Source organism: Bison bison, unplaced genomic scaffold (genome assembly GCF_000754665.1).
Source record: "Bison bison bison isolate TAMUID 2011002044 unplaced genomic scaffold, Bison_UMD1.0 scf7180017863978, whole genome shotgun sequence".
NCBI lineage: Eukaryota > Metazoa > Chordata > Mammalia > Artiodactyla > Bovidae > Bison > Bison bison.
This window is the reverse complement of record NW_011494550.1, coordinates 399016-411409: the sequence shown is the minus strand read 5'-3', so window position 1 is coordinate 411409 and position 12394 is coordinate 399016. Positions and strand designations below refer to the sequence as shown.

The following is a 12394-nucleotide window of genomic DNA, read 5'->3' as shown; positions in this document are numbered from 1 at the left end:
CCCCCCCCTTCCCCCCCCCCCACCCGCAGGTTCACAGCCACACCCATCTGCCTGGATCCATCCAGGCCCCAAGGGCCCCCTGTTGGGTCTCAATGAGGCTTGGGACAGACGTGAGCTCCCGGATCAGGATCCTGTGACCCTTGCAGTGGAAGCACAAAGTCTTAACCACTGTATCACCAGCGAAGTCCCAGATTTATTCCTTGGGATCTGCAGTGAGGTGTCTATGGTCATGGTGGATCTCAGGCCAGAAGGTGGGTGCGTCATTGCTGCCCTGTGCTCAGCAGCTCCATCCGCAGCCAAAGTCCGCCCTCCGCCCGCAGGATCAGCTCTGGCTTCCGGCAAGGCTCCTCCTCATCTGGCAGGATGCGGAACCGCAGTAGTGTGAGTGCCAGAACCACCTTCATCTCGGTCATGGCAAATGTCTGCCCGATGCAGTTCCTGTGGGCAGGAGCGGGGGTTCTGACTGCACCCGGAACCCTCACCTGGGCCCCATAGCACCCGGCCCACAACTTACACATACAGTGGTAGAGAAGGAAGCTAACCATGCCAGGAACCCCCGTGTGGGCTTGCATGTTCCCAGACCCTTGCCCACACTCCAGTCCTGAACTCAGACCAGAACACAGGGGAACCGACCCCTCAGCACACTGTGGACCCCTCCTTGTGCCCCCTACCATTCCCTAGGCCCTTGCCATTTTGTCTGGGGGAGGGGAGTCTTAAATTTTCCCCCTTCCTGGCCCCTACAGTTAAGCCTGGAATCTTAGTCCCAGACCCCTGCCTCCCACTACTCCATCCTCACCTCAAATGCCCAATGCCCTCACCTGGGACCTGCTGAGAAGGGGATAAAAGCCAGCGGTGACCTCCCCTTGATGTTTTCTGGCTTGAAGCGCAAGGGGTCATAGACCTGGGGGCAAGACAAGACAGGGTTACTAGGTGGTATCTCCCAGAACGTCCATCTTTAGAGAGGCAGATGTGTGTATAATGGGAGGGAAGTGATGTCTGATTGGCCAATCAGAATTCTGTAGTTGCCTTTGGGTCCCCCAAAGGGAATGGACAGGGATGATGGAGGTATGGCGTGGTGGAGGCATCACCTCAGGGTCTGGCCACACATATGGGTTGTGGTGGGTCCCGAAAATGCTGATGAGGCAGATAACACCTATGGGAGAGGAGGACCAGTCAGAATTAGGTTCAACCTGCCTGATGGGCCCCCTTTCTGACCAGGAGCCTCATCCTATAGTCATTGTGAGCACCTTTGGGGATGACCCGGCCATCTGGAAGCGTGATGTCCTGGGTACAGCTGCGGGAGATGACCGTGACTGGGGGGTGCAACCGCAGACTCTCCTTGATGCACATGGTCAGGAAGGGCAACTGAGCCAGGTCGTCCCTAAGGAAACCCCATGACAATTATCTGGGGAGCAAAAATAGACATGCCACCCTCCAGCACTCCTACTGCCCTATAGAATCCCTTCTGTCTATAACATAATCACAGATGGATCAAATAGTGCCAAACCCATTACATTGTATACATTAAATATGTACAACTTTTTCTTTGTCCATCACAGCTCAATAAGATGGTTCCTAAAAAGAAAGAAAAATCACAGAAGTACCAGACAGAATTTAGCCACATATTTTTAGAAGCTTTTCTAAGCAAAACATCAAAGAACCAACCAAAAAGAAAGTTTACTAATTTGTTTTAAAATGAAATATTCTTTACGGTAAGAGAAAAACCAAAAAATGAGAAAGAAATAAAAAGTCAAATTCAGTGTTTACTCTTATTTATAACAGCACTAGGGATACTAGCTAATGAACTTAGAAGAGGGAAAAAGAGAAATGCCATTTGAAACATGGGGGTAAATGTATCATTTTTGGCAGAGAGTGGTTTTATACTTAGAAAACAAGAGAATTCACTGGAAAAAGTGAAAGTGAGAGTTGCATCCGACTCTTTGTGACCCCATTGACTATACAGTCCATGGAATTCTCCAGGCCAGAATACTGGAGTGGGTAGCCTTTCCCTTCTCCAGTGAATCTTCCCAACCCAGGGATTGAACCCAGGTCTCCCGCATTGTAGGGGGATTCTTTACCAGCTGAGCCACAAGGGAAGCCCAAGAATACTGGAGTGGGTAGACTTCCCCTTCTCCAGCAAATCTTCCCAACCCAGGAATCAAACTGGGGTCACCTGCATTGCAGGCAGATTCTTAACCAACTGAGCTATCAGGGAAGCAACTCACTGGAAAACTTGTACAAATATTGAAGATAAGACCCAGTAAGGGGACTGAATTCTTTTTCTTTATCCCCTTAGTTTTGTGTAGTGATTTAAATTCTTAATAGCTGATATAGTTAGCTAGTTCCAAATTGGAAAACCACAAAACACCACCCCATGTCTCAGTATCACTCATTTCCATTCCTCACAGTTTGACTAGTGGTTATTTTTTATGTATCCTTCCAGGAGTACTTTTTTGCATTAATACTTATGCAGTATCATGCTATATACCATACACATTGCTCTGTATCTTTTTCGTGTAACAGTGTGTCAAGGTTTTCTTGTACATCTCTTGGGACTTGTGTCCAAAATAAGGCCTTTCCTACTCTGGAGCTATAAAATAATTTCCCCTGGTTTCCTCTAGAGCCTTTAAGGTTCCTTTATTTTATTATTTTCTGAAAAAAATATTTGTTTGGTTTCAGCAGGTCTTAGTTGCATCAGATCTTTGTTGTGTCAGGCGGGATCTTTCACTGGGTCCATGGACTCTGTTTAGCCACGTGTGGGTTTAGTTGCTACTGTGCACATGGGATCTTAGTTCCCCAGCCAGGGATCAAACCTAAGTCTCCTGCATTGCAAGGTGAATTCTTAACCACTGGACCACTAGAGATGTCCCAAGGCTCTTTTATTTTTATTTTAAACCTTTGATTAGTGTATATGTTATTTTCTTATAAGACATAAGACCATGTTGAATTAACCTTTTTCCATGTAGCTCTCCAGTTGTTACAAGAGTTTTTATTATAAATGATCTTTCTTTGTCCTGTTGGTATAAGACCATATCTAGCACTTACAATATTCACTGGGCAAGAAATTTATACCCATAAATTATTAGTTTTTCTTTAGAAATAATATAATAGATGAAAGAAAAGATGGTGATGATATAAAATATCTGGAAGACATGTGAATGTCTATATTCCAAATGAACTTATAAATGTTTCTCAATCCAGATAGACTATATGTTTCACCATAGGAACAAGAGGTACCTAAGGGTTTGTTTAGCAAAAGCTGCCTAAGATCTCTATGCTAAAATTTTAGACTCTATTAAAAGCCTAAAGATTATGTGAATATCTAAAAATGGATATCCATTCCACACTCTGGAATAGCATGTTAATATTATTAAGTAATTTGTTTTCCACAAGCCTATCATATCAAATCCCAGCCTGGTCCATGCACACTGGGAGTGTCCTGACCTGGGACTATCTCCCACCAGGCTGGGAGATCCTGGAAGGCAAATACTGGGACTGGTCCTTCCTGAGTCTCCAGGACACACAATGAGGTGAGGAGAATTGGAGATGGCATAGAACTGGGGAGAGGGAGGCAGTTTTGCAGTGTTTCCTAAATGGGGAATGGATGGAAGAAGATGCAGATATTCCTGGAAAGGAGTTGAATGACTTTAGTCCTCAGGTGTTCCTTTTAAATCCTGGACTAAATAATATGAGGAATTAGTATATGAGGAAATAGAATGAAGATTTTTGAAAACATGTGACTTCAGAGAGAAAAGTAAAGAAGTGGAGGGAAAGTTCATTTACTGAATAGGTGCTCACTGGTATCATCTGCCCTCACACATTGTTGCTAGTTAGTGCAGGACTTTCTGTCCCCCAAACCTGCAAACTTTTCCCAGACCCTGTTTCTGGGATCTTCTCACATTCCCACTAAGAAATAAGGACAGAATTCACAAGAATATTTTCACTCTTCCAAAGCCAGGAAGCAGGGGATCAGAAAAAGGCCATGAAGACTTGCACTCACCATTCAATCTCTTTAGACTCACGGTCCTTCAGGAGCTCTTGCACCTCCTGCCGGCAGCGCTCCTGGTATTCTGGGTGTTTTGCAAGGTTGTACAGGACCCAGGAGAGGCCACTGGCTGTGGTGTCATGGCCTGAGGAGCATCCAGAGAGGCTTGGATCTCTGGTCCATTTCAGAACTAGAGTGTGGACAGCACCCTCACCTTAAGGCCCATGGGGGGATGGGGAGGGATGGCATGACCCAGTGCCCACTTGCCAAGTTCCTGGGTTGGGGGAGAGACCCATCTCTCTGTGTAGTTCCACACTGGGACCCTCACCTTCAAACATGAAGGTGTCAGCTTCAGCTCGGATGTCTTCATCTGATAATCCCTTCCCATCTTCATCCTGGAGAGAAAGCAAGATTCCCAGATTCACACAAGTTCTGAGGGCCCCCAAGCCTAAACTGAGACAATCTCTGAAGCTCCATTATCCATATAGAAACCCAAGCTCAATCTGAAGTCCTAGACCTCCTTTGCTCAGTACCACCAGATGCCCCACCCACAGACCTCCTCCTTGAACTCTTTGCCTCCTGTGGCATCCATGGTAAAGGGAATCAATGATTCATAAGTATTTTCATGTTTCTACATGATGTAACCTTGGTTACAGGATGACTGATGACAAGTTTACCTTAGAAGTAGAGATTAAAACCCATTCCTAATGCCTCCTGGAGATAGGAATGGGTTGTACACCTGTAGAACATGCAGACTTTGCCTTCTCAGTGAAGAGGTTCTGATTAAGCTCCCAAACAACCTCTTCTCATCTCTGCTCTGCTCTTGTCTATTCTTCTCTCCTCTCCACTATTTTCCCTTCCCTTCCACTCCCCTCCCTTCCCTTCCCTCCTCTCTCTTTTCCCATCTCCCTTCCCTCCTCGAACACAGGGAAGAAGGAGAAGTCCTGTGTATATTCCAAAGTTTAAAAACTGGAGGTAAAACCACTACAATATTGTAAAGTAATTAGCCTCCAATTAAAATAAATAAATTAGGGGGGATGGTCCTAAGATGGTGGATGAATAGGACAGGGAGACCACTTTCTCCTCCACAAACTCATCAAAAGATCATTTGAATGCTGAGAAAATTCTACAAAACAACTTCTGAGTGCTGGTGGAGGACACCAGGCACCCAGAAAGGCAGCCCATTCTCTTTGAAAGGAGATAGGACAAAATATAAAAGACAAAAAGAGAGACAAAAGAGTTAGGGATGGAGATCCATCCCGGGGTAGGAGTCATGAAGGAGGAAAAGTTTCCAAACACCAGGAAACCCTCTCACTGGCAGGTTTGTGGGGAGTTTTGGAATCTCAGAGGGCAACATAACCAGAAGGAAAAAAAAAAAACAACCCACAGAATATGCGCCTAACCGCAACTCCCTGTGGAGAAGTAGCCCAGACGCTTGTGCCTGCTAGCAGCGAGGGGGGCTGAACAGGGAGGCACGGGTTGCATGCTTAGGGTACGGACTGGGCCTGAATGCCCTGAGGACATTCTGAGGGAGCTAATGTGAGAAAGCAAACCAAACTGTGGGTTAACCAGAGAGAGAGAGAGAGAGAGAGAGAGAGAAATTTCCTGCGAAAAGCTCTAACCTAAGGCACAGCCTGGTCCACTCACAGAGCAAAGGATTGAGCGAATGTCAGAGGAGAGCTAGCTGGTTGCAAACTGGCCCCTCCCCCCACCAGAGGCAGAGAGGCAGGCGGGTGACAGCCACAGCCAGAGGGCAAGGGGCAATCTCGGCTCCAGAGATGCGTCCTCCACCAAATTGTGAGCAGGCTCCCAGTTGCTAACAAAGTCTTCCTGGGATCCTGGACAGTTGACACCCGCCAGGAGGGTCACAGCCTGAGATCAGCTCTGCAGAGGAGACACATGGCACACCTGAGATGGCGCTCTCGCTGTGCACCCAGGAAACTGAGTGGCTAAGACTGGGGAGGTGATAAGACGCACCACACACCTGAGACAGTGCACTCACCAAGCACCTGGTCGCCTGAGCTGCTCGGACCCTGGAAGCGCACAAAACACAGGCCCAACCAAGTCTGTGCCTTGGTGGAGTACCTGAGAACCTGAACATGAGCAGCTTAGACCTGGGAAGTGCACGCAACCCAGGGCCTTCTTTGGACAGTTCTGCTGTAGAACAACCTGGAGCCTGAGCAGTGTAGACCAGGAAAGCACATGTGCCGTGAGTGGGGGCAAAACCAGTGTGGCTCAGACACTGCGAGCACTCCCCACATACACCAGTGATATTTGTTTGCAGTGTTCCTCTCTTCCCACAGCACAACTGAACAAGTGAGCCTGCATAAGTGAACATCTTAGCCCCCTTGTATTAGGGCAGAAATTAGATACTGAAGAGACTTGCAAACAGAGGAAGCCAAAAGAAACAAAGAAGAGGGAACTGCCTTGGAAGTGACAGGTGAAACAGATTAAAACCCTATATTTAGCATTGACTACATTGGAAGGGGCCTATGGATCTTGAGAAGAAGTATAAGCTGGAACAAGGAACTATCTGAAACTGAACCGACCCCACACTGTTCTCAACAACTCCAGAGAAATTCCTAGATATTTTTTACTATTATCATTTTAAAATTTTATTTTTAAGTTATTTATTACTCCTTTAATTTTTATTTTTATAACCTACTATTACTTTGAGAAAAAAAAAAGACCCTATTTTTAAAGCAAATTTCGTGTGTATATATATATATATTTTTTTTTGTGTGTGATTTTTTAATATTATATTTTTGAGAGTCTAAATTCTACTCTAGATTTTTAATCTTTGCTTTTTGGTATTTGTTATCAATTTTGTATCTTTAAGAATCTAATCTTCAGTAACCATTTTTACTTAGAAGTGTGATTACTGGCTTGATTGCTCTCTCCCCTTTTGACTCTCTTTTCTCTCCCCCATGTCACCTCTATCTAATCCCTCCCCCTTCTCTTCTCTACCTGAATCTGTGAATCTCTTTGGGTGTTCTGGGATGTGGAAAAGACTTAGGGAACAATTACTGGCTATATTTGTCTCTCTCCTTTTGACTCCCCCTCTTCTCCTCCTGGTCACCTCCATCTCCTTCTTCCCTCTTCTCTTCTCTATGTAATTGTGAGCCTCTCTGAGTGTTCCAGACTGTGGAGAACACATAGGGAATTGATTACTGGCTAGACTGCACTCTCCCCTTTTGATTCCCCCTCTTCTCCTCCAGGTCACCTCTATCTCCCTACCCCCCTTCTATTCTCCATATAGCTCTGTGAGCCTCTCTGGGTGTCCCTCACTGTGGATATTCTTTTACCATTAACCTAGATGTTTTATCATCAGTGCTGTATGGATGGAGAAGTCTTGAGGCTACTGTAAGAATAAGACTTAAAGCCAGAGGCAGGAGGCTTAAGTCCAAAACTTGAGAACACGAGAAAACTTCTGATTCCAGGAAACATTAACCGACAAGAGCTCATCCCAAAGCCTCCATTAGTTCAGTTCAGTCGCTCAGTTGTGTCCGACTCTTTGCGACCCCATGAATCGCAGCACGCCAGGCCTCCCTGTCCATCACCAACTCCCGGAGTTCACTCAGACTCACATCCATCGAGTCAGTGATGCCATCCAGCCATCTCATCCTCTGTCATCCCCTTTTCCTCCTGCCCCCAATCCCTCCCAGCATCAGAGTCTTTTCCAATGAATCAACTCTTCGCATGAGGTGGCCAAAGTACTGGAGTTTCAGCTTTAGCATCATTCCTCCCAAGGAACACCCAGGGCTGATCTCCTTCAGAATGGGCTGGTTGGATCTCCTTGCAGTCCAAGGGACTCTCAAGAGTCTTCTCCAATACCACAGTTCAAAAGCATCAATTCTTCAGCGCTCAGCTTTCTTCACAGTCCAACTCTCACATCCATACATGACCACTGGAAAAACCATAGCCTTGACTAGACGGACCTTTGTTGGCAAAGTAATGTCTCTGCTTTTCAATATGCTATCTAGGTTGGCCATAACTTTTCTTCTGAGGAGTAAGCGTCTTTTAATTTCATGGCTGCAGTCACCATCTGCAGTGATTTTGGAGCCCCCCAAAATAAAGTCTGACACCATTTCCACTGTTTCCCATCTATTTCCCATGAAGTGATGGGACCAGATGCCATGATCTTCGTTTTCTGAATGTTGAGCTTTAAGACAACTTTTCCACTCTCCTCTTTCACCTTCATCAAGAGGCTTTTTAGTTCCTCTTCACTTTCTGCCATAAGTGTGGTGTCATCTGCATACCTGAGGTTATTGATATTTCTCCATACCTACACTGAAACCAAGCTCCACCCAAGAGCCAACAAGTTTCAGAGCAAGACATACCAAGCTAATTCTCCAACAGTGTGGGAACATAACCCTGAGCATTAAAATACAGGTGGCCAAAAGTCACACCAAACCTATATACATCTCAAAACTCACTAGTGGACACTTCATTGCACTTCAGAGAGAAGAGATCTAGCTCCATCTAACAGAACCCGATGCAAGCTCCCCTAACCAGGAAACCTTGACAGACCAATTGTTCAACCCCACGCACAGGGAGGAACCTCCACAATAAAGAGGAACCACAAACTTCCAGCATACAGAAAGGCCACCCCAAACACAGCAATCTAAACAAGATGAAAAGGCATAGAAATACCCAAGAGGTTAAGGAACAGGATAAAAGCCCACCAAAGCAAACAAAAGAGGAGGAGATAGGGAGTCTACCTTAAAAAGAATTCCAAATAATGATAGTGAAAATGATCCAAAATCTTGAAAACAAAATGGAGTTACAGATAAATAGACTAGAGACAAGGATTGAGAAGATGCAAGAAAGGTTTAACAAGGACCTAGAAGAAACAAAAAAGAGTTAATCAATAATGAATAATGCAATAAGTGAGATCAAAAGCACTCTGGATGGAATCAACAGTAGAATAACTGAGGCAGAAGATAGGAAAAGTGAGGTGGAAGATAGAATGGTGGAAATAAATGAAGCAGAGAGGAAAAAAAAAAAAAGAATTTAAAGAAATGAGGACAATCTCAGAGACTTCTGGGACAATGTTAAATGCCCCAACATTCAAATCATAGGAGTCCCAGAAGAAGAAGAAGACAAAAAGAAGGCCATGAGAAAATACCTGAGGAGATAATAGTTGAAAACTTCCCTAAAATGGGGAAGGAAATAGCCACCTAAATCCAAGAAAACCAGAGGGTCCCAAACAGGATAAACCCAAGGTGAAACACCCCAAAGCACATATTAATCAAATTACCAAAGATCAAACACAAAGAACAAATATTAAAAGCAGCAAGGGAAAAGCAACAAATAACACACAAGGGTGTTCCCATAAGGATAACAGCTGATTTTTCTATAGAAACTCTTCAGGCCAGAAGGGAATGGCAGGACATACTTAAAGTGATGAAAGAGAAAAACCCACAACCCAGATTACTGTACCCAGCAAGGATCTCATTCAAATATGAAGGAGAAATCAAAAGTTTTACAGACAAGCAAAAGCTGAGAGAATTCAGCACCACCAAACCAGCTCTTCAACAAATGCTAAGGATCTTCTTTAGACAGGAAACACAGAAAAGGTTTACAAACTTGAACCCAAAACAATAAAGTAAATAGCAACAGGATCATACTTATCAATAATTACCTTAAATGTAAATGGGTTGAATGCCCCAACCAAAAGACAAAGACTGGCTGAATGGATACAAAAACAAGACCCCTATATATGCTGTCTACAAGAGACCCACCCCAAAACAAGGGACACATACAGACTGAAAGTGAAGGGCTGGAAAAAGGTATTTCATGCAAATGGAGACCAAAAGAAAGCAGGAGTAGCAATACACATATCAAATAAAATATACTTTGAAATCAAGGCTGTGAAAAGAGACAAAGAAGGCACTCCATAATGATCAAAGGATCAATCCAAGAAGATATAATATTTATAAATATATATGCACCCAACATAGGAGCACCACAATATGTAAGGCAAATGCTAACAAGTATGAAAGGGGAAATTAACAGTAACACAATAATAGTGGGAGACTTTAATACCCCACTCACACCTATGGAGAGATCAACTAAACAGAAAATTAGCAAGGAAACACAAAACTTTAATGATACAATGGACCAGTTAGACCTAAATGATATCTACAGGACATTTTACTCCCAAACAATGAGTTTCACCTTTTTCTCAAGTTCCCACGGAACCTTCTCCAGGATAGATCACATCCTGGGCCATAAATGTAGCTTTGGTAAATTCAAAAAAATTGAAATCATTTCAAGCATCTTTTCTGTTCACAATGTGGTAAGATTAAGATGTCTACTACAGGAAAAAAAAAGTATTAATACACAAACATATGGAGGCTAAACAACACACTTCTGAATAACCAATAAATCACAGAAGAAATCAAAATATGCATAGAAACGAATGCAAATGAAAACACAACAACCCCAAACCTATGGGATTCAGTAAAAGCAGTGCTAAGGGGAAAGTTCATAGCAATACAAGCTTACCTCAAGAAACAACAGAAAAATCAAATAAATAACTACACCTAATGCAAATAGAAAAAGAAGAAATGAAGAACCCCAAAGTTAGTAGAAGGAAAGAAATCATAAAAATTAGGGAAGAAATAAATGAAAAAGAAACAAGGGATACTATGACAAAAATCAACAAAACAAAAAGCTGGTTCTTTGAGAAGATAAAATAAACAAACCATTAGCCAGACTCATCAAGTAAAAAGCGAGAAGAATCAAATAAAAAAAAATTAGAAATGAAAACGGAGAAATCACAACAGATGACACAGAAATACAAAGGATCATAAGAGACTACTATCAGCAACTACATGCCAGTAATATGGACAACTTGGAAGAAATGGACAAATTCTTAGAAAAGTATAACTTTCCAAAACTGAACCAGGAAGAAATAGAAAATCTTAACAGACCTATCTGGGGAAGGAAATGGCAACCCACTTCAGTATTCTTGCCTATAGAATCCTATGGACAGAGGAGCCTGGTGGTCTGCTGTCCATACGGTCGCATAGAGTCAGACATGACTGAAGCGACGTAGCATGCATGCATGCATTGGAGAAGGAAATGGCAACCCACTCCAGTATTCTTGCCTGGAGAATCCCAGGGATAGAGGAGCCTGGTGGGCTGTCGCCTATGGGGTCACACAGAGTTGGACACAACTGAAGTGACTTAGCAGCAACAGAAGAAACAGACCTATCACAAGCACAGAAATCGAAACTGTAATCAGAAACCTTCCAACAAACAAAAGCCCAGGACCAGATGGCTTCATGGGTGAATTCTACCAAAAATTTAGAGAAGAGCTAACACCTATCCTACTCAAACTCTTCCAGAAAACTGCAGAGGAAGGTAAGCTGCCAAACTCATTCTATGAGGCCACCATCACCCTAATACCAAACTCAGACAAAGATGGTACAAAAAGAGAAAACAACAGGCCAATATCACTGATAAACATAGATGCAAAAATCCTCAACAAAATCCTAGCAAACAGAATCCAACAACACATTAAAAAGATCATACACTTGGGTCCTAAGAAGGTGGAGGAATAGGACAGGGAGCCCACTTTCTTCCCCACAAATTCATTAAACGAACATTTGAAAGCTGAGTAGATTCCACAAAACAACTTCTGAGGGCTGGCAGAGGACATCAGGCACCCAGAAAAGCAGCTCATTGTCTTTGAAAGGAAATTATGTGCCCAATGGTAACTCCCAGAGGAGAAGCAGCACAGACACCTGCATCCACCACTAGCAAGTGGGGGCTGGGCAGGGAGGCATGGGCTGCATTGCTTAGAGTAAGGACGGGCCTGAATGCCCCGAGGGCAATCTGAGGGAACTAACTGAGATAGCAAATCAGACTGTGGGATAGCTATCCCGTGAAAAGCCCTAACCTAAGGGCACGACAGAGAGACTTCACTTTCACTTTTCACTTTCATGCATTGGAGAAGGAAATGGCAACCCACTCCAGTGTTCTTGCCTGGAGAATCCCAGGGATGGGGAAACCTAGTGGGTTGCAGTCTATGGGGTCGCACAGAGTCGGACACGACTGACGAGACTTAGCAGCAGCAGCAGCAAGACACTGCCAGGCCCGCTCACAGAACAAAGGACTGAGCAGAGCTAGATGGCTGCAGACTGGCCCATCCCCCACTGGAGACAGGCAGGTGAGGGCAGCCAGAGCCAGAAGGGGGCACTCATGGCCCCAGAGAGGCATCACCTACCAAACTGCAAGCAGGCTTCATTGCTAAGCAAGACTTCTTGATATTCTGGATGGTCGACATCCACCGGGAGGGCCACAGCCAGAGATCAGCTTCCCAGAAGAGACACACGGCACACCGGAAAAGGGGCCCTAGTTGTACACCCAGAAAACCGAGTGGCAGGGGTGGGGGAGGCG

General features: G+C 44.3%; 1 protein-coding gene across 4 annotated transcripts in view; it reads right to left on the bottom strand.

Annotated features, from left to right (window-relative positions):
* The window catches only part of LOC104984300 (docosahexaenoic acid omega-hydroxylase CYP4F3-like), a 32306-nt gene that overhangs the window by 1420 nt on the left and 18492 nt on the right, over positions 1-12394 (bottom strand). For 2 of the 4 annotated variants that reach the window (XM_010833976.1, XM_010833975.1), the window contains exons 8-13: positions 4314-4380; positions 4001-4175; positions 1248-1381; positions 1089-1153; positions 819-901; positions 8-438 (exon numbers count right to left, since the gene is read on the bottom strand). In XM_010833976.1, the coding sequence (XP_010832278.1) occupies positions 261-438; positions 819-901; positions 1089-1153; positions 1248-1381; positions 4001-4175; positions 4314-4380 (702 nt within the window). In that variant the 3' untranslated portion in view covers positions 8-260. The remainder of the gene's footprint in view (positions 1-7; positions 439-818; positions 902-1088; positions 1154-1247; positions 1382-4000; positions 4176-4313; positions 4381-12394) is intronic. The other 2 variants (XM_010833978.1, XM_010833977.1) reach the window with 1 other exon arrangement.